The sequence below is a fragment of the Notechis scutatus genome, chromosome 3 (genome assembly GCF_049901735.1).
Source record: "Notechis scutatus isolate UNSWTSFEM ecotype Mainland chromosome 3, rNotScu1.2, whole genome shotgun sequence".
NCBI lineage: Eukaryota > Metazoa > Chordata > Lepidosauria > Squamata > Elapidae > Notechis > Notechis scutatus.
Genome location: NC_142011.1, coordinates 207,694,200 through 207,716,702, shown reverse-complemented (window position 1 = coordinate 207,716,702; position 22,503 = coordinate 207,694,200). Strand labels below are relative to the sequence as shown.

At 46.5% G+C, this 22,503-nt stretch overlaps 1 protein-coding gene across 1 annotated transcript in view; it reads right to left on the bottom strand.

Annotated features, from left to right (window-relative positions):
• Window positions 1-16,682: 16,682 nt before the first annotated feature.
• Window positions 16,683-22,503, bottom strand: part of LOC113427715 (lymphocyte antigen 6E-like) — an 8,606-nt gene continuing 2,785 nt past the window's right edge. The window contains exons 2-3 of the mRNA XM_026690240.2: window positions 19,490-19,609; window positions 16,683-17,671 (exon numbers count right to left, since the gene is read on the bottom strand). Of these exons, the coding sequence (XP_026546025.2) occupies window positions 17,538-17,671; window positions 19,490-19,609 (254 nt within the window). The 3' untranslated portion in view covers window positions 16,683-17,537. The remainder of the gene's footprint in view (window positions 17,672-19,489; window positions 19,610-22,503) is intronic.

Below are 22,503 nucleotides of genomic sequence, written 5' to 3'. Positions count from 1 at the left end.
TCATCAGGGGAAGGGGTACATGTTTTCCACGGAAATAGCGTTCAGGTTTCTATAGTCAACCACCAAGCGCATGGAGCCCTCTTTCTTTTCACGGAACAACACTGGGGCCGCTACCGGGGTCTAGCGGGTTGGATGAAACCACGTTCCAAATTTTTATCGATAAACGACCGCAGTTCTTCTAATTCCCATGGTGTCATTGAGTATAACTTTGGTTTGGAGTTTCACCCGGGTAAAATTTCAATACTACAATCTGTCGACCGATGAGGGGAAGCTCATCTGAGGCCTTCTCACTGAATACTTCCTTTAAATCCCAATATTCCTCCGAATTTTCTCCTCCCCCTTCAGGTTCTCGGTAACTGTGGAGGCTAACTCAATCGGATTCTGAAGTTTCAGCTGAGATCGCCCCTCCCCTTCTGGCCGCTGGTCAGTACGTATGCCTAGGACCCCTTCCTCCAGTTGATGTGGGGTTCCACTTCCGGAGCCAGGGTAATCCCAGTATCAGCGGTTGTTCCATCCCAGGGCAACAATAAAACACAGGGTCTCTTTATGCCTTCCCATGGTCATTTCTATGGGTTCCATTATGAAGCGTGTTGGGCTGCCCCCACCACTGATCCATCCAATTGACAAACGGCTATGGGCGTTTTTAAAGTTTTTAGTCTTAAGCCCATTTTCTCTACTACTCCCATGTTGATCACACACCTTGTGCACCCAGAGTCTAGCAAGGCTAGCATTTCCCCTTCATCCCCGAGGTCAGTACCCTTAACTTCACTGGAATGGTCATAGGGCCCTTGTTTGGACTTACCAGGAGTCGTCTTCTGAATCGGAGTCACTCCTCTCGGAGGAGGTTGGAGTTCCCAGCTCCTCTCCTTTCGGAGGGCAACTTCTACAACCTCCCTCATCTTAAGTGCCATCTTGCAAGGTTTCACTGGGTTTTTTCCAGGCTTTTCCCCTCCTCTTGGTTCCCCCTTTGGTTCCAACTTGGCCCGGCAGTCTGCCGCCCGATGACCTTCCATCCCACGTCGGAAGTAGGCGGTGGTCTTGGGTCTTGCCGCCATCCCTCCCTTTTGGGGTTTTAAGGCTTCTCGAGGATGTGGGGGGAGGGCTTGCTCCAACCAGAGCTCCCCGGCGTCTGTTTCAGGTTAGATCAATTTCCACCTCTGCTGCCAGCAGGTACCACAGCTGCAGATCATTGGGGTCTCTTCTGGCCATGCATCTTCATTTAACCCATCTTTGAAAGCTTCTATCAGGGCTATCTGGGACCAGCCTCGAATATGACACGCCAGCTCTCTAAATTCCTGGGTGTAGTCGGCCACTGACCTGCGCCCCTGATTTATGGTCTTCATCCTGATCCTGGCCTTACGCTCCGCCAGTGGGTCCTCAAACCTTGCCCGCAGCATGGTCATGAACAGGTCGTAATTTAACAGCTGGGGCGCATTATCATTATGCAAAGTCACCATCCACTTTGCAGCTGTTCCCTCAGAGCCCTGGTAACACATCTAACTTTGGCTGCCTCTGAGGGAAAATCCCCTCCGTATTCTTCCATATAGCTCCAAACTTGTGCTAGGAAAAATCCCAGCTCTTTGGGATCCCCCCGTATTTTACTTCCAACGGAGGCACCTTTGGAGTTCTACGTCTTCTGGCAATTACTCCTCCCACTGGGGGCCCCAGGGCTGCTGCTGCCTGTTGCGCTAGCCTAGGTTGATTTATGGGGTGGCTGCTCTGCTTCTTCTGGCTGGGGCTGCCTCCCGCTCCTCCCCCTCATACCTTTGTGCAGCGTGAGGCTCTCCAAGAGCTTCATTGATGAGGTGCCTGGCTTCGTTCAGTAAAAAGTCTTTCCTTTCCCTCTCTTCCCATGGCTCCTCTCTTCCACGCTGACGGGTAGTGGTGACTCCTGGGGGCCCCTCCTCCGGATCCTTCCAGTCAACTCCCAATGACCACTTGGGCTTCACAGCTGGTTTTCCCCAAGGTTGAGCTCTGCTAGCAATTCATCTTCCTGTGCTTCCTCTAGCAGCAATGAGTCTTCCTCTCCAATGGCACCCAGGTCTTCCTGGTCACTGGCTGGAGTTGACATGATGTTCAGACCCCCTCGGAAGAAATTGTATTATCTCTCCGGGTGGGCTGGTAAGGTGAGATTCAGAATAATGTCAGCTGGTGCTCCATTCAAAATCCAAGAAAGAAATACTTAGACTGTTTTAATTAGAAAAAGATATCTTTTACTGGAAATGAAGTGGTAGCAACAATAGAATTCTGAATCTGAGGAATTAGGCGTAAATCACATATACAAAGTGATGGAAATTTCCTTCCCGGAGCCGTTGGTCTAGCCACATTTTGTAATAACCCTGCTGGTTTACCAGGAGGCCTTTTAAGCTGATGCACAAATCGAACAGCTAGCCACCTAAGTTTCAATGTCCTTCTTCAACGTGGCCACCAGAATTGCCGCTTAACCAGGTGTAAGGTCTTCATGAATCCAAAATGGCCAGCTGCTTTAGAATCATGAGCTTGTAGTAATATTTGGCTCCTCAGTTTCTCTGGCACATACAACTTGGTTCCCACCCAGGCCAATCCATCTCTAGCTGTACAGTTATTCGAATGAGCCCGGAACCAATCATCAAGTTTTAGAGCAGGGGTGTCCAACCTTTCACCTTCCCTGGGCCACATTAGAAGATGAAAATTTGGTTTGGGCCACACATATAATAAATTATTATAAAATAATTATATTATAAAATTATATAATAAATTATAAATTATTTTTATTATTTATTATTAATTATTTATTAATTTTTTAAATTTTTATTAATTTTCCGGCCAAATTTTGCGGGGTGGGGGTGGCGGCGTATGGCGGACGGGCGGGGTGGTGGGGTGGTGGCGGGGGCAGAAGCAGCAGCGGTGGTGGTGGGGGCGGCGGCGGCAGAAGCGGTGGCGGCAGCGGCGGCGGGGCAGAAGCGGCGGCAATGGTGGCGGCAGAAGCAGTGGCGGGGGCGGCAGCGGCGGCGGGGCAGAAGCAGCAGCAGCGGCGGCCACGGGGTGGCAGCGGCAGGGCGGCAGAAGCAGCAGCGGCCGCGGGCGGCAGCGGCAGCGGTGGCAGAAGCAGCAGCGGCAGCGACGGCAGAAGCAGCAGCGGCAGCGACGGTGTGGGCAGAAGCAGGGGCGGGGGCGGCGGCGGCAGAAGCAGCAAAAGTGGCACCCGCCTTTTCTGTTGCTGCTTGGCGTGGCACTCGCCTCGCCCCGCCTCGCGCCTGCCTCTCTCCTCCTCCTCCTCGCTGGCTCTTGCCAGAAGGTTGGGGTGGGCACTGGGCCGCATTACGAGGCGACCTGGGCTGCATGCGGCCTGCGGGCGCGGGTTGGACAAGCCTGTTTTAGAGCATCTTTTAATTGCGTGGTCAAATCATTCGATAAATCCACTTCCTGTTTCTTCTTTTGGACTCTAGTAACTACTGGAGCTGCTAGCTGTTTGGTTGAGACAATCGGCCTTATTACTTCCTGGCGAGCACTATTATATTGAGGCAGTCTAGATAGAGCATCCGCCATGAAGTTCCTTCCCCCGGGAATGTACTTCAATGAGAAGTTAAATCACTTAAAGTACTGGGCCCAGCGCACTTGTTTGGGGGACAGCTTCTGAGGCGTTTTTAAGGCCCCCAAATTCTTATGATCAGTCCATACCTCAAGCGGGTGTTTTGCTCCTTCCAAGAAATGTCTCCAAGTCAGTAGAGCCCAACGGACTGCAAAAGCTTCTTTTTCCCAGATGGCCCATCTTCTTTTGGTTTCAGATAGTTTACGGAAGTATATGCACAGGGTTGTAAAATCCCTTTCTCATTGATTTGAAGTAACACCGCTCCAACGGCCACATCACTCGCATCGGCTTGGATCACAAAGGAGCATCCATGTCCGGGTGCTTTAGCACTGGTTCAGCAGCAAAAAGTCGCTTTCAGCTTTTCAAAGGCCGCTTGACATTCCATGGACCACTCCAATGGTTTACTAGGCTTTGGATTCGCCTCCCCTTTAGTTTTTAAGAGGTTGGTGATAGGCAGTGCTATCTTAGCAAAAGCCGGGATAAATTGCCAGTAAAAATTGGTGAATCCCAAGGAACTCTGAAGTTGTTTTCTGGTGCGTGGGGGCGCCCATTCCAACACGGCACGCACCTTTCCTGGATCCATTTCTATGCCCTCTTGTGAGATGCGATACCCCAAATAGTCGATTTTCTCTTGATGGAACTCACATTTGGACAGTTTAGCATACAACTTAGCGGTTCGCAGTTTCTGTAGCACTGACCACACTAATTTCACATGTTCATCCCAAGTCTCCATGTAGATAAGGATGTCAGCAAGGTAAACCAAAACCCCCTTCTATAAATGTTCATGTAACACCTGATTAATCATCTGCATAAATACTGCTGGGGCCCCCTGTAAGCCAAATGGGAGAACATTGAATTGGAAACAACCCATTGGGCAGTTAAAAGCGGTTTTCCACTCATCTCCTTCCTTAATTCGAACTCGGTAGTACGCTTCTCTCAAGCCTAGCTTCGTAAAAATCTTTCCCTTGGCCAGGTGGGCCAGCATGTCCTTCATCAGGGGGAGGGGGTACACGTTTTCCATGGAAATAGCGTTCAGGTTTCTATAGTCAACCACCAAGCTCATGGAGCCATCTTTCTTTTCATGGAACAACACTGGGGCCGCTACCCAGGGTCTAGCAGGTTGGATGAAACCACGTTCCAAATTTTTATCGATAAACGACCGCAGTTCTTCTAATTCCCATGGTGTCATTGAGTATAACTTTGGTTTCGGGAGTTTCACCCTGGGTAAAATTTCAATACTACAATCTGTCGACCGATGAGGGGGAAGCTCATCTGAGGCCTTCTCACTGAATACTTCCTTTAAATCCCAATATTCCTCTGGAATTTTCTCCTCCTCCTTCAGGTTCTCGGTAACTGTGGAGGCTAACTCAATCGGATTCTGAAGTTTCAGCTGAGATCGCCCCTCCCCTTCTGGCCGCTGGTCAGTACGTATGCACAACGACCCCTTCCTCCAGTTGATGTGGGGGTTCCACTTCCGGAGCCAGGGTAATCCCAGTATCAGCGGTTGTTCCATCCCAGGGGCCACAATAAAACACAGGGTCTCTTTATGCCTTCCCATGGTCATTTCTATGGGTTCCATTATGAAGCGTGTTGGGCTGCCCCCCACCACTGATCCATCCAATTGACAAACGGCTATGGGCGTTTTTAAAGTTTTTAGTCTTAAGCCCATTTTCTGTACTACTCCCATGTTGATCACACACCTTGTGCACCCAGAGTCTAGCAAGGCTAGCATTTCCCCTTCATCCCCCGAGGTCAGTACCCTTAACTTCACTGGAATGGTCATAGGGCCCTTGTTTGGACTTACCAGGGAGTCGTCTTCTGAATCGGAGTCACTCCTCTCGGAGGAAGTTGGAGTTCCCAGCTCCTCTCCTTTCGGAGGGGCAACCTCTACAACCTCCCTCATCTTAAGTGCCATCTTGCAAGGTTTCACTGGGTTTTTTTTCCAGGCTTTTCCCCTCCTCTTGGTTCCCCCTTTGGTTCCAACTTGGCCCGGCAGTCTGCCGCCCGATGACCTTCCATCCCACGTCGGAAGCAGGCGGTGGTCTTGGGTCTTGCCGCCATCCCTCCCTTTTGGGGTTTTAAGGCTTCTCGAGGATGTGGGGGGGAGGGCTTGCTCCAACCAGAGCTCCCCCGGCGTCTGTTTCAGGTTAGATCAATTTCCACCTCTGCTGCCAGCAGGTACCACAGCTGCAGATCATTGGGGTCTCTTCTGGCCATGCAGCTCTGGTATACATCTTCATTTAACCCATCTTTGAAAGCTTCTATCAGGGCTATCTGGGACCAGCCTCGAATATGACATGCCAGCTCTCTAAATTCCTGGGTGTAGTCGGCCACTGACCTCCGCCCCTGATTTATGGTCTTCATCCTAATCCTGGCCTTACATTCTGCCAGTGGGTCCTCAAACCTTGCCCGCAGCATGGTCATGAGCAGGTCGTAATTCAACAGCTGGGGCGCATTATCATTATGCAAAGTCACCATCCACTTTGCAGCTGTTCCCTCCAGAGCCCTGGTAACACATCTAACTTTGGCTGCCTCTGAGGGAAAATCCCCTCCGTATTCTTCCATATAGCTCCAAACTTGTGCTAGGAAAAATCCCAGCTCTTTGGGATCCCCCCCCCCGTATTTTACTTCCAACGGAGGCACCTTTGGAGTTCTACGTCTTCTGGCAATTACTCCTCCCACTGGGGGCCCCAGGGCTGCTGCTGCCTGTTGCGCTAGCCTAGGTTGATTTATGGGGGTGGCTGCTCTGCTTCTTCTGGCTGGGGCTGCCTCCCGCTCCTCCCCCTCATACCTTTGTGCAGCGTGAGGCTCTCCAAGAGCTTCATTGATGAGGTGCCTGGCTTCGTTCAGTAAAAAGTCTTTCCTTTCCCTCTCTTCCCATGGCTCCTCTCTTCCACGCTGACGGGTAGTGGTGACTCCTGGGGGGGCCCCTCCTCCGGATCCTTCCAGTCAACTCCCAATGACCACTTGGGCTTCACAGCTGGTTTTTCCCCAAGGTTGAGCTCTGCTAGCAATTCATCTTCCTGTGCTTCCTCTAGCAGCAATGAGTCTTCCCCTCCAATGGCACCCAGGTCTTCCTGGTCACTGGCTGGAGTTGACATGATGTTCAGACCCCCTCGGAAGAAATTGTATTATCTCTCCGGGTGGGCTGGTAAGGTGAGATTCAGAATAATGTCAGCTGGTGCTCCATTCAAAATCCAAGAAAGAAATACTTAGACTCTTTTAATTAGAGAAAAGATATCTTTTACTGGAAATGAAGTGGTAGCAACAATAGAATTCTGAATCTGAGGAATTAGGCGCGTAAATCACATATACAAAGTGATGGAAATGTTCCCACCCCCAATAGTTCAAATGGTTCTTCCAATTAAAAGTTGTGAATATGATCATGTGGACATCTTCAGGTGGTGATGAGGCCTCTGTCCGTTGACCTTGGCATACTTTGATAAAGGTTTGCAGCTGCGCAGAGAAAAGAAAGCTAAGCAAGAAATAGAAACCTAAGCAAGAATGTCCTCTCCCCCCTCCTCATTTTATACAACACTAGATTGTAACACCTCCAGCTCGCTTCCCATACTTTACCCCCCTCCTCCCCCCGTTACTTATGACAGCCGAAAGATGCAAAGCAAGAGGTAGAAGATCTTGAAGGCTGACATATCAAATACTGCAGAAAACTCAGCCCCTTTCCCCACGACAAGTGAGATGGAATTGATATTTCTCTTGCTTTGTCTTTTGTAATAATTATGTATCAGGTTTGAAGAATTTGTTGCACATACGCTGTTCGGCAAGGCTGGGTATTATTTCTTTATTAGAGAGAATCTTGCCAGATTGAACCCTTTCTTCTGTGATCCTAAAGGGTATACACTGCCTGGGAGTTCGTGTGTGTGTGTGTGTGTGTGTGTGTGTGTGTGTGTGGGCACGTGGGCACTATCCTAACTCTCTTCCTCTGTTTTGTATCCCACTCTGGGGTGGGCTGCCTCTTGTCTCCCCTCCCCCCTTGTGAAATGTGCAGCTGCCTTCCTGGGAAAGGAAGGACTATGTCATGGTGGCTATTGGGGCAGCCTTGTGTCAGAAACTAGATTGGCATGGAGGTGAAAATGCCAGATGGGCACCGGAAGGAGACATTCCAAGTCCCATCCATGGTCTTACTTTGACTCACAGGACTGTGGCTTCATGGGGGTGTGTGTGTCTCCCTTTATACTATCTGAAGATGGGTTTATGACCTGGTGAGCCAATCCAAACCATGACTGAATTGGGATCCTCCCAGTCCTCCTCGTTCCAGACAACCATTTGTTGGGTCGTGTAGGATGATGCTGTGGATAAGATTTGTGAATAGGATGTTCAGTCTTGTGGGGGGAAACTGGAAAATCAACGCACATTGATACAGTTGAATTTAAAGGCAGAAATTTATTCAAGTGCAACAATACTGAAATAGGTTACTGCCAGGATACACCGAGTATTTATCTGCTGCAAAAAAGCTCCGCACGGGTGACAGGAAGGGCATCCGGCCAGTAAACGCTCAGCTATCTCCATTCAGTTGCCCACAACTCCACCCCACAAGGGATTATGGGGTCATTAAAGAGGATGATGATCTGAAGGACCGTCTTTTCCCAATTACATCTACCTGACCCACTGGAAGTTAGGGAGGTAGGGAATCTTATGGGTCCCTTCTCTTAAGGAGGTCCATCTATTGTGACCGAGTAGAAGCCCCTTTTCTGTGGTCGCTCTGTCCATGTGGAACATCATCTTTGTGGAGATAAAATGGACTCTCCCACCTTGACAATCTTTAGAAAGGCACCAAAAGGGCCCCCAAGGTGATAGGGAGGCCGCTCAAGTGGATGGTTCGATTGCTCTTGCTGTGGGGACAGAAATTAATTATTATTATTTTTAAATTGGAGTTGTATTTTTTAAGTTGCTCAGGGGTCATTGGGAGTGAGTTGGACAGCCATATTAATTTTCTTCATGGATCAAAAAATAAGTATTAAGAAATGATGGCTGCACCCACCAGTTAGGAATTTAATGCCGATGTTTGTTCAGCTGACCCCAATATTGAAACAGCAGAACCAAATGTGCAGAGGAAAAGAAAGGAGAAAGATAAAGAGGCTTCAAAGAAAGCAGTGGAAGTATTGTGGACCAAACTGGTAAAAGCGGGAAGCATAAATCCTCACAGATCGTCGCTGCATCCGTCCGTTGAACAACACTCAATACTGAGAACAGGGTCTGGATAAGTGCAATCTTTAGAACATCCTCTGACCTGCTCTATTTCTAAGATGGAAACACGAAAGAAGAAAGATAATTTACCAAATCAAAGAATTAATCTATGGTGTTTTCTTCCCTGAACAAAATGTCAAATCAAATCTCAATACATTCAATTTTTCCTAACCTAAAGGAAGACCTGCTTACCCCTTTAATGGAATACTCAGGAGTAAATGAATAAACCTATTTCTGGGAAAGTCCTGTGTTCTGGTATGACTCTGGGGCAATCCCTTCTCAATCATTCAGAAGAGAGCTGGAAGGGGCCTTGGAGGTCTTCTAGTCCAGCTCCCTGCACAAGCAGGAGATCCTATATCATTCCAGACAGGTGGCTGTCCAGTCTCTTCTTAAAAACCTCCAGTGTTGGAGCACCCACAACTTCTGGTTGTTACGTTTGGGAAATAATGGAGACCAGACATCTGACCAGTGACTTCAACTCTTTAATAACAGTAAATAGTACAGAACAGAGCAAGGCTATGGGCAGCAGTAACCCTTTTATAGGGTTGGCTGCTACCTTATTAACCAATAAGAAGTGTCCTGAATTTGGCCAATCAGGGGCTTATTATGGACCAATCCTTGTTCGTTGTTTAAGGACCAATCAAGTGTGCAGGCTTCCAAAACCTGCTTTGCATTTAGGCTTAGTTACTTTTATTCATTCACAACACCCCTCCCCCTTGGGTTCCGTTTGAGGGGAGCTGTGACAAAATCTTCAAGATAGACAGGCCGTTTGGTCTGTCTGGATGATTTCCGTGGCTCCACCGGGTTTGTCCTAAAGTCCGGTTCTGGTGGAGCGTTTGGATGATCTCTATTAAGTTCCGTTTCGCTGCACGGTGATTCCGTGCTGCTTCCGTTGTGGTTGTCTCCGTCAATCAGTGTTTCTTCGGGGTTTCGCAGTTCGGTTTCCCCCGTGTTTAAGTCCCCTGGAAAAGTCAACTCCCTCCCCGCTTCAATTCCCGGTACTTCGCTGGGCCGTAGGGTTTCTGTTGGCCTGCTATCCGTCATATCAAAGTCAATTTCCTCGATATTTCCTCCCCCCTCAGTTGGTGAACCCGGGGAGCCATGAGCGCTGGGTGGTAATCTCGAACGGAGTTGGTCTATGTTGCGTTTCCACACCCTCCCATTGTCTGTTAGCAGGCGGTAAGATTTAGGCCCTGTGAGGTGGGTAACAGTTGTGGGTATCCATAAAGGGTCGCCGGAGAAGTTTTTGGCAAAGATTAAATCGCCTACCTTAAATTCCCAGCATTTGCTGCTGGAGCCGAAAGGCTTTTCGGGTGCGTATGCGGGGTGGAGCCGGTTGAGGTGCGATCGTAGTTTCCTCCCCCTAAGAAGTTCGGCGGGCGTTTTGTTGGTAACGCTGTGGGGTGTGATGTGCTGCAACAATAAAATTCGATTGATTTTCTCATCGATGTTCCCGAATTCCATTTTGTGGAGGGTCTTTTTTACAAACTGTACCATGCGCTCTGCACGTCCGTTCGCCGCAGGGTGCGCGGGCGAGGTTAGCGCATGGCGGATGCCCCGGTCAGCAAGATATTGTTCAAATGGTAATGCTGTGAACTGTGGGCCATTGTCCGAGATGAGAACGTCTGGAAAACCATGTGTGGCAAATAACCTGTTTAATTTGTTGATAACTGAGTCCGTTGTAGTTGTGTTCATTCGATGGATCTCGAGCCAATTTGAATAGGCGTCGACTGTAATAAGGAAAGTGTGCCCTTTTGTAGGCCCCGCAAAGTCAATATGAATACGGGACCATGGTCCCCTTGGAGTTTCCCATTCGGTTGGGCTTGCTTTAGGTGGGGCGTTGCTGACATCTTGGCAACGTTGACAAGTAGCGACCCAGGCCTCGATTCTTTTGTCGATTCCCGGCCACCAGGCGTAGCTCCGTGCGAGTGCTTTCATCCGCACGATGCCCGGATGTCCGTCGTGCAATACCGCTAAAACAGTTCGTTGCAGTTTGCCCGGGATTACGACTCTATCGCCCCACATGATGCAGCCCTTTTGAGAAAACAGTTCGGTTTGGCGGGCTTTAAAAGGCGCCCATTCAGGTGATAGTTGTTCTGTTGGCCAACCACGCTCAACCCAGCGTAGGATGTGTTGCAGGACCGGATCTCGTTTTGTCTCGAGGGCAATGTCTCTCGCCGTCAATGGCGGCGCGTGTAGAGTCTCAATTTGCAACGTTGTGATGGCTGGGGCTGGATCTTCAACCGATTCTGGAAGCGGTGTTCTGCTCAATGCATCAGCGTGGATTTCCCCGGGCGGTGTTGCAAGGTATAGTTGTACGCCGCCAAGAATTCAGACCAGCGGGTCATTCTGGGGGACAATATATACGGGGTTGGTTTATTACCCGCAATAATCCCCAGTAGTGGTTTATGATCAGTAATTATTGTAAACGCACGCCCATACACATATTCATGAAATCGTTTAACTGCAGCCACAATAGCTAAAGCTTCTTTATCCAGCTGACTATAATTCCTTTCAGCTTTCGCTAAAGTTCGTGAAAAAAACGCGACGGGAGCTTCTGCTCCGTTCGGTAATACGTGGGCCAGGATTGCTCCAACCCCAAAAGGTGAGGCGTCACAAGTAATAGTTAACGGCAGAGTCTCGTTGTACTGCATAAGTACCGAATCAGAAGTTAGCAATTTCTTTACTTGTTGGAAAGTGTATTGTTCACGTTGTCCACAAACCCACGTTGCTTTTTTGTCTAAGAGTCTATGTAATGGTTCAACTTTATTGGGTAAAAAGACGTTATAAAAATTGATAAGTCCAAGGAACTCCTGTAGATCTGCCTTGTTCCTTGGAGTGGGGGCCTTCTTAATTGCCTTTAATTTGTCCTCAGTGGGATGGATTCCTTGACTGTCCAGGAGGTATCCCAAAAACTCCACCCTTTCGGTACATAACTGGCATTTATTTTTTTTAACTTTGAGGCCTGCGTTTTGGAACCTTTGTAAAACTACTCGGAGTCGTTTTTCTAGAATGTCTCTGTTAGGGGCGGCGATGAGTACATTGTTGAAATACGGTACGACCCCTCTTATTCCTTGTAACAGCCTTTCCATTAAGCTCTGAAAAATTCCTGGAGCAACGCTCACCCCGAACTGGAGCCGGTTGCATTTAAATGCGCCCCTATGCGTGACGATAGTTTGCGCCTCCGCGGTGGCCGGATCTACAGGCAATTGTTGATACACCTGCGCTAGGTCTAATTTAGCGAAAACTTTCCCGCCACCCAGGGAATGGAGCAGGTGTTGCACTACCGGCACTGGATATGCACTTTGCTGAAATGCGTGGTTTAGGGTGGCCCGGTAGTCTCCGCAAATTCTCAGTGACTCATCAGGCTTGATAGGCGTCACTATTGGGGTTTCCCACCGGGCGTGGTCGGTGGGTTCCAGCACGCCCTGTTCTATTAGCTTATCGAGTTGTTCATCGATTTTAGGTTTCAGGGCGAATGGCACCCGACGCGGCTTAAGGCGGATGGGTGCTACCTCAGGGTTCAAGTTAAATGAGATCGGGGTCCCCTTGTACTTGCCTAGTCCGTTCGCGAAAACGTCTTGGAATTCTTGCACGAGGGCTTCCTCCCAATCGTTGCTCTCGGCACGGTGGACTCCGGCTACAGTGATTCCAAGCGGTCTGAACCATTGAAGGCCTAAAAGACTAGGCCGGTCACGGTCCACAACAGTCAGTGGCAGTGCAACGGTGCGGTCCTTGAAAGAGACCTGGAATCGGCGGGACCCGACAACGGGAATTCGGTTACCCTGGTAATCTTTGAGTATAACCCTTTGAGGGTTTAGGTCTTGGCGGCGAATCATCGGGATGAGCTGTTGAAGCGTCTTCCAGGACACCATCGAGAGGGATGATCCTGAGTCCACCTCCATTACACAAGGTTTGTTTTCGATAGCGACCTTTACTCTGATTTTCCCGGCATCAAGGGATGTAGCGTGGCCTATGGTAATTGTCTGGTGGGTCTCTTCCCACCTGGTTTCTTCCCGCCTGGTGGAAGTGGTGGACGGTTTGTTTCTGTAGGAATTCTTCGGGGTGTGCCGAAGAATTCTGAAGACTGGCATTCGGCCTGTCGGGGTTTGGAGTTGGAGTTTTGTTTGCTTCGGCAAACCTTTGCAATGTGACCTCTTTTCCCGCAAACGCGGCAGAGTGCGTCAAGGAATTTGCAGTTGGATTGTGGGTGATTCGCCCCACATTCTGCACAAGGTCGAGATGAGGGTTGTGTGAACTGGTCTCGTTCCGTTCGGAGTCGGTTGACCTCTTCCTCATCGCTTTCTGATGGAGATTCTAGGTCTTCGTGGTGAGTCGATACTGGGTGTCTCTCTGAGCGAGGCGAGGTATCTTTGGCGAGTTGACGTAGCGGTGCGTTGGTGCGGCGCATTCGGGCTGCCGACTTTTTGGTCACCTCCGCTGCTGTGGCTTCTTTAAGGGCATCGGTGAGGCTGATGTCCCCCTTAGCCATGATTTTGCTCTGGATCGTGCCGTCTTCTAGGCCCAGAACCAGGCGGTCTCGGAGGGCTTCTTCTAAATCAGAGAATCCGCAGAGGCCTCTAGGGTTGCGGAGGTCTGCGATGTAGTTGGCAAGGCTTTCGCCTTTCCGCTGGTCCCTCTGGTAATATTCGTGTCTTCTGACTAAGGTTGGCACGGTGGGCGCGTAGTGGGCCCGTAGCAAAGGCTCGAGGACGTCCCAGTCCATCGCTTTTACTTCGGCTGGCTTGGCAAGTGATTTTGCCATTTTAAACACGGTAGGCCCGCAGTGGGTTAGAAATATAGCTCTTTTTTTGCTGGTTGTTGCGTCTTTCAAATTGTTGGTCTCCAGAAACATCTGGAACCTATCCATGTACGACTCCCAGTCTTCGGTTTCTGGGTCGAATGGAGCGGGTGGTACGGCACTGCTGGCCATGTTGCCGTTGATAGTGCGTGTTCGACCACGTGCTCTGTTGGTTGCTCTGTAGATTAGTCAGTTCTTCGGTCTCCGCATCCCATCCTCGTCGCCAGTGTTACGTTTGGGAAATAATGGAGACCAGACATCTGACCAGTGACTTCAACTCTTTAATAACAGTAAATAGTACAGAACAGAGCAAGGCTATGGGCAGCAGTAACCCTTTTATAGGGTTGGCTGCTACCTTATTAACCAATAAGAAGTGTCCTGAATTTGGCCAATCAGGGGCTTATTATGGGCCAATCCTTGTTCGTTGTTTAAGGACCAATCAAGTGTGCAGGCTTCCAAAACCTGCTTTGCATTTAGGCTTAGTTACTTTTATTCATTCACAACACTGGTGGCAAGCTGTTCCACTGGTTAATTGTTCTCACTCCATTAAGGAGAAGTTTCTCCTTAATTCCAGGTTGCTTCTCTCCTTGACTGCTTTCCATCCATTGTTTCTTCTCCTGCCCTCTAGAGCTTTGTAGAGTAGGCTGAACCCCTCTTTGTGGCAACCCCTCAAATATTTGGATGACTGCTATCATATCCCCCCTAGTCCTTCTTTCCTCTAAGCTAGCCAAACCCAAATCCTGAAACTATTCTTCATATGTTTTAGTCTCCAGGGCTTTTAATCATTTTAGTTGCTCTTCTTTGCACTTTTTCCAAAGTTTCAACATCTTTTTTTGTAATGCAGTGACCAAGGCTCCCTTAAATATTTCATGGTTTAACGTGATAAGTCCAAGCATGGTCAGGTCTTCAAGAAATCCCTAGCTCTCCCAGACTTTCCATCTCCCTTTCTCTAAGAAATTTTTCCCTCTCCAATGTGAGCTGTTCCTGAGAAGTATAAGGCTCCCCATTTCAAGCAGGTGTGGCCTTAACAGTCTGTCAACCGGTTGTGGCCTCGGGGGAACCCAGATAGGTCCTAGGTGACCTTCAACTCTTGGCTGCATTTGTGAGTTCCAATTTGCACCCGAGAAGAAAAGCTGTGAGAAATGTGCTTACCAAACAAAGGATTCATCTTGAAGAGGAAGATTTGGATTTATTTATTTTTTTAAAAAAAGATCAGCTCTTCTGTAAGTGGCCATAAAATCTAAGCAGTCAACAACCTCAGCAGCTGGTCTCTCTTTGGAAGCTAAGCAGGGTTGGGGCTGGTTATTAGGTATTATGAGTGGAATATTTATTTATCTGTTTGTTTGATTATTTGTCAAACATGTATAAGATAACCAGAGCAGAGCAGATGAAGAACCAACAGGTTCTTGTCTTCAAGGCAAACACTACTGTTCTGTGTGCAAAACTTGGGTACCTGGACAATTGGATAAACACTACCGTTCCATGTGCAAATTTGAGCACCAGGACAGTTGATATCGTTCCCTGAAGTCATGGAAGGTTGCATAACCTGTGCAAACTACAATCTTAAACAAAATCTCTCTCAACAAAGTTCAGGGCCTTCTTATTTTTTGTTTGTACATCAGTTAACCAAACGGGCAAATGCCTCAGGTGTTCTAATCCTTCTTTCGACAAACATGGCCTCCTTTGAGCAGATCTGAGCAGGAGAGTTCGTCCTCCCTCCCCCCAAAACCAGTCTGTGGATGTGAGTCCTGAGTTCCAAAAGTCAGGATAGGCCCAGGCGAGAGACAGAAGGTTGGTCAGACATGGCAGTAAAGTTTCTGGAACAAAACTACCAGCAGGAACATCACGATTCTTCATCGAGCGATAAACAACTTCTTAGGGCCGTGAGAAAAGCCAGAGAACCAGGGAAAAAGGAGGATCTGCTAGGCCCAGAGGTAAACTAGCCCTAAAGAAAGAGCCAGAATCTGTTCCAAGGTGCGATTACTCAGAAGAAATCTCAGGAAGATTCTCGGAACTGAACTCAGTGATCACCAAACAAACCTGTTCCTCCGAATTTCCTCCTATGATTCTAAAGATCTTTTAGTTGAGATTTTGCCAGTAAGAGCAATTTGGCCTAAGGGAGAAAGATCCTCACTGAGAGAGCCAAAGAAGCTAAAAATGTTGGAAGAGGGCTGTAAGATCCTTTCTTGAACCCCAACTAGGGTAGAAATTCATCCAAAAATTCAAAATTGGTCAATGTGAGCATAATGTAAACTGAATGAAGTAAATTGCATACGATAAACATGTTTTGTGGTTCCTATTGTTACAGGGTAAGAACGTTCAACTTCATAAGTATACTTTTCTCATAATACTGTAAGTTTCAAGTTTTCTAAACTCTCAGGTTATGAGTATGACTCTTACTTCTTTCTACAAACACTTTTTTCTGCTCATTTGAGCAGATCTGAGCATAACAGGTTCTCCCCCAAATCAGTCTGTGGATGTAAGTCCTGAATTCCGAAAGTCAGGATAGGCACAGACGAGAGACAGAAGGTTGGTCAGACATTTGTTTGCTTGTTTGTTTGCTTGTTTGTTTGTCAAACATATACAAGATAACAAGTATAGGTATGAACATAAACAAGAGCAAAGGAAGTAAATACAGATAAATGGGGACAGTAAGACAGGGACGGTAGGCACATTGGTGTGCTCATGCATGCCCCCTTTAAGAACCTCTTAGGAATGGGGTGAGTAGACTGTCCACAGTAGACAGTTTGAGGTTGAAGCTGTGAGAGGTTGAGGTTGTAACAATGGAATTGGGTAGGGCATTCCAGGCATTGACCACTGTTGCTGAAGTCGTATTTTCTGCAATCGAGTTTGGAGCGGTTTACCTTGAATTTGTATCGGTTATTTGCCCGTGTATTATTGCGGTTGAAGCTGAAGAAAGAATAACCAATTTGACTGATGACATTAATTTATTCAGGGTGATAAAAATGATCAGGGACCATGAAGTGCTCCAAAGAAAGATCTCGACCTTTTGTAGCATCGCAAAGTAGCATCTCTTCCTACAATGGAAAATTTCAACCCAATATGTGGCATGCTCAATCAACTAAATTAAGAGAACACCAAGGATGCTTTTAATAGGTTTTTAATATCCAATATTACAGGCCCCTCACATCACGGACATAAACGGTTTCAACTTCTACACTCAAAACGATGCTATAGAGCACTCTGCACACCAGAACAACTAGACACAAGGACAGTTTTTTCCCAAAGGCCATCCCTCTGCTAAACAAATAATTCCCTCAACACTATCCAACTATTTACAAAGTCTGCATTACTATCACTATTAATCTTCTCATCACTCCTTATCACCCATCCCTTCCCACTTGTGATTGTATGACTGTAACTTTGTCACTTGTATCCTTACGATTTTTATTGACTGTTTCCTAGTATGATTTTATTGCTTATTGTACCCTATGACTAACATTAAGTGTTGTACCTGATGATTCTTGACTCTTGATGAATGTGTCTTTCCTTTTATGTACTCTGAGAACATTTGCACCAAGACAAATTCCTTGTGTGTCCAATCACACTTGGCCAGTAAATTCTATTCTATAATTCTAATAGAATTCTATTCTATTCTATTCTATTCTATTCTATTCTATTCTATTCTATTCTATTCTATTCTATTCTATTCTATTCTATTCTATTCTATTCTGTTCTGTTCTCTATTTCAGGAGTTGTACAGAGATGACACATGATTAACATTCACTTTTTCTTCACAATCCACAACAGATTGTTTAAAAGGATAAAAGAAGAACAATCCAGTTTGACAAGGAGGGAGGGACAATTGTGGTTGGATGCCTCGGCAAAAGGGAAAACAAATTGAAATACTTGTTCTCTGTCGTCCACCATAGCTAAGTTCATGGAATGCAGCTTCAACCAAGAATGCCAAACTCGGCCCTCCAGTCTTGATCATCTCACTTATTTTGGAGGTAGTATATTACACCAAGAACAATCATAGCAAAAAAGAGAGCTGAGGGCCTTCTCTCGATAATCTTTTTCAGAGGGACACTTCTTGGCACACGATTTTGTGATGAGCACTTTGGAATCATGACCTTGAGAGGGAGAACATAAAAAGAGTGGAAATAATGGAGAACAAATACCCTTGGCCACCACAGAAGTAGAGTTACTGAATAACACGTTCTGTTATTCTAGTCACTCTCTCGCTCTCAAAGAAGAAACTTTAGTTTTCCCATGAATTCAATTTGTCACTTTGGTCTACCTAGTGTGGCTGATACCAAGTCCCCCAAGGACCAACATTACCACAGGGAGTCCTGGACTTACAAGAATTGAGCCCAACGCTTTTGCTGTGGAGTGAGTTTTGCCCCATTGTACAACCTCTTTGCCACCGTTGTTAAGTTGTTCACATGGTTGTTTCATGCCTGTCAGAAGATTGCAAAAGGTGATTGTATGACCCTGAGGCATTGCAATGGTTATAAAAGCAGGCCACTGGCCAAGCCTTCAAATTTTGACCACCTCAGGGATGCTACTGTAGCAGCAAATCGTGTTACTAAAAACAGGACTCAAGACCACATAAAGGTAGAAGAATTCAGGTTTAATTGCGCAAAGCGTTCAGAGCATTAGCATGACAAATTCTGAACCCCCCCAGTTGCACCTGGGATGGTTCCTTTATACACATTGTGACCTCAGCATAGGTCTGGGCATTCATCTTCAGATTTACCAATTATGGTTTAACTGTTACACAGTTATGATAGAGGAAGAACAAAACATCCTGTCTCTAGAGGAAGTGGAAAGAGAATATGATATGCATTTCTTCTTACTCTTTTATCTTACACCACCAGTAATTTTCCATACCCACCCTTATGTTCAGTTTCAGCAACAGTTCAGTTACATTTCATCTGAAAGTATTCTCTAAATAGATGCAGCAAGCTAGAACGAAGGCAACTATGACCTTTACCCTAGAATATGTCCTGTACCCTTATAGTGCTGTTTTATGTTTCATTGGTCCTGCTTCACTATGATGGTTGTAAGTGTGAAAAATGCTCATAAGTCACTTTTTTTTCAGTGCCATTGTAACTTCATTCACTAAACGAATGGGTAACAGATTGACAGAGTTGGAAGGGACCTTGTAGGTCATCTAGTCCAACCTCCTCCTCCCCCGCCTAAGTAGGAGACCCTACACCATTTCTGACAAATGGGAATCCAATCTCTTCTTGAAGGCCTCCAGTGATGAAGCTCCCACAACTTCTGAAGGCAACTTCTGTTCCATGGGTTGATTGCTCTCAATGGAACAGCTTGCTTTCAGAAGTTGTGGGAGCTTCATCACTGGAGGCCTTCAAGAAGAGACTGGACTGCCAAGTTATGGACTACCTATATCATGATTTAAATACATTTTTAGGGCCTTCTGAAGAACCAATGGACAGAACCCTTAGAGAAACTGGCAGAAGAGTCTCACACAGGGGTGGGCTTTAAATTTTTTAGCAAAGGGTTACCTGTCTGGTTGCTGGGTGGGTGTGGCCATGGTGAGTTTGGCCTAGTCGACCTAATGCACCATGGTGGGGGGGGCATTTTGCCCTCCCCAGACTCCAGGAGTTTTCCTTAAGCCTCCAGGAAGGTGAAAACAGCCTCCCTGGGCTCCGGAGATTCTCTGAAAGCCAGAAACATTTCTGGTCTTCCCAAACCTCCAGGAGGCCCGTTTTGTGCCCTCCCCAAGCCTCCATGCACACCCTGCACTTACCTGCATCCCAAACAGGCCATTTGGGGACTCCTAGAAGGGATGAGGCAAACGGAGCCAGCCAGGAGTGGGATTGGGGGGTTTCTCCGAACTGCACAGAATCTCAGCTAGGGGCTCTCCCAAACCCCTGCGAGCCCCCAGCAGCCCCACCCCTGGTCTCATGGACTCCGTTGCTTACCTGTTCCTGACACCATACCAAGTGTTATGCATCGTTTCTCCCCCTCAGAACATATGGTGGCGTCCAAGCATTTCCAGTTTGAGACCTGCTCTTGACACGTGAAACAAACGATGGAATCAGCTGCAAACCAAGAGAAAAGCTTTTCAATAGAATCAGTTCCACGGAAGCTGTTGGGTAACTGGAATTGTGGTATAGCTCGGGCTCTTCCCTGAGTGTCTGCCAGAATCAGCTTTTAGCTCAGTCCAAATACCTGTTTTTCATTGCTATTGACTCAGGAGCCATGCTGGCACAGTGATTAGAATGTAGTACTGCAGGCTAACTCACTGCGAACTGCCAGGAGTTTGATTCTGAGTGGCTCAAGGTGGACCCAGCCTTCCATCCTTCTCAGGTCAGTAAAATGAGGACCCAAATTGTTGGGGATAATAGGCTAACTCTATAAATGACTTAGAGAGGGCTGTAAAGCATTGTGCAGTGGTATATAAGTCTAAGTGCTATTACTATTTCTATCTGTCTGTCTATCTATCTATCTATCTATCTATCTATCTATCTATCTATCTATCTATCTATCTTTCTATCTATCTATCTATCTAGCTATCTAGCTATCTAGCTATCTAGCTATCTAGCTATCTAGCTATCTAGCTATCTAGCTATCTCTATCATACACACATAAACATCTATCTATCAATCATTTATCTATCTATCTATCTATCTATTTATCTATCTATCTAACATCAGCAAAAATAGATATAGATCTATCTATCTATCTATCTATCTATCTATCTATCTATCTATCTATCTAACATCAGCAAAAATAGATATAGATCTATCTATCTATCTATCTATCTATCTATCTATCTATCTATCTATCTATCTATCTATCTATCTATCATTAGCAAAGATAGATAGATCCATCCATCTATCTATCTATCTATCTATCTATCTATCTATCTATCTATCTATCTATCTATCTATCAGCAAAGATACATAGATCCCACTCTCTTTCTATCTTTCTATCACACACACACACATAATCAGCAGATAGATAAATAGATAGATTAGAGATTTGCTGATGTTTTATTTAAACTTATATCTTGTGACTGCATGACCTCTCTAGGAGCTATATGCTAAATAAAATAAACAAAAAGGCATTTGCTGAGAATTCAGCAGCTACTCCATTCATTCTTCTCCCAGATAAAACCCTGGTCTCCTCTGAATCAAGATCAATAATACAGAACTGATTTGCATCCTTTCAAGATGTGGTGTGGACTTTCCAGGCTAAGCATACCACCCTGATCTTCTGTCCAGGTATTTATTTCATGCCGGTACCGGGCCGCGGCGCCCAGCTCATGCCGGTACCGGGCCGCGGCGCCCAGCTGATGCCGGTACCGGGCCGCGGCGTAAAAAAGGTTGGGGATCACTGCCTTATGCCACCAGACTTGAAATTCTAGACCTAGAAAAGCTAGAACTACGCCGCCTTCGGTCCGATCTAAGTATAGTATATAAAATCATACATTGCAATGTCCTACCTGTCAATGAATACTTCAGCTTCAACCATAACAGCACAAGAGCAAACAATAGCTACAAACTCAAGGTTAATCGCACCAAACTTGGTTGCAGGAAATACAACTTCAGCAACAGAGTGGTCAATGTCTGGAATACTCTACCTGACTCTGTGGTTTTTTTCCCAAACCCCAAAAACTTTAACCTTAAACTGTCTACTATTAACCTCACCCCTTTCCTAAGAGGTCTGTAGGGGGTGTGCATAAGTGCACCAATGTGCCTACAGTCCCTGTCCTATTGTTTCTTTCATATATTTTTTTTCTTATATGTAGCCATGTATTTATAACTATGTTTTTATTTATACCTATTATCTTGGAAGCAATGACAAATAAAAATAAATAAAATAAAATAAAAAATAAATATCTAAATTATAATTAGTCAAATTTGGCTAAGCACTGCCACCTAGTGACACTTTGCAGTTCAGTCAATTTGTTCGATTCGGTTTCCCCTGAGAAATAGAATCAGAAAATAAGATATTATAAAAGGAAGAGCGGAAGAAAAAAAAATACCGAAACGAGACAGTCCAGGGGTGTCATCTCTATGAGGCAATCCAAACAAGAAACATATCCAGGACTGTTTTATTTTTATTGTGTTTTTTTTCTTCTTCTTCTTCTTCTTCTTCTTCTTCTTCTTCTTCTTCTTCTTCTTCTTCTTCTTCTTCTTCTTCTTCTTCTTCTTCTTCTTCTTCTTCTTCTTCTTCTTCTTCTTCTTCTTCCTCCTCCTCCTCCTCCTCCTCCTCCTCCTCCTCCTCCTCCTCCTCCTCCTCCTCCTCCTCCTCCTCCTCCTCCTCCTCCTCCTCCTCCCTCCTCCTCCTCCTCCTTCTTTTCAATTGTGTCTCATTCTCAGAGACTACCTGGATAAGTCATTGCCATTTTCTTGGCAAGGTTTTTCAGAAGTGCCATTTCACCCTTCCTAGGGCTGAGAGAAAGTGACTGGCTGGCCAAAGTCACCCAATTGGCTTTGTGCTTAAGGCAAGACTAGCATTCATGGTCTCCTTGTTTTTAGCCTGATGTCTTCACCACTATACTACACTCTCTCCATGGTGGGATTCCAAATTGTTTCCTACCGGTTCTATGAAAGAGCGCTTTGCGTGCACGCACAGCAAACAAAAACCACCCTCTGTGTCAGGACTGGTGAGCGAGCTGTTTTTTAGCTCAGCTGAGGCGCGGCAATACGCACGGCCATGCCAATCAGCTGAGATAAAAAAACAAGGGGATATAGGACAAGATAGGAGTGGGGTGGTTGGGCGGGGCCAGCCAGAGATGGTATTTGCCAGTTCTCCGAACTAGCCAAAATTTCCGCTTCCGGTACCCCAGAAGTGATCCGACCGGCTGAATACCATTGTCTCTCATTGTAAGGTTATATCCACAAGACTTTGGAAGCCTGAAAGTAGATCTCCCCACCCTCGCCTTTACGATCCAAGTAACTAGGGAGGGTCCTTTCTGAAATTTTGG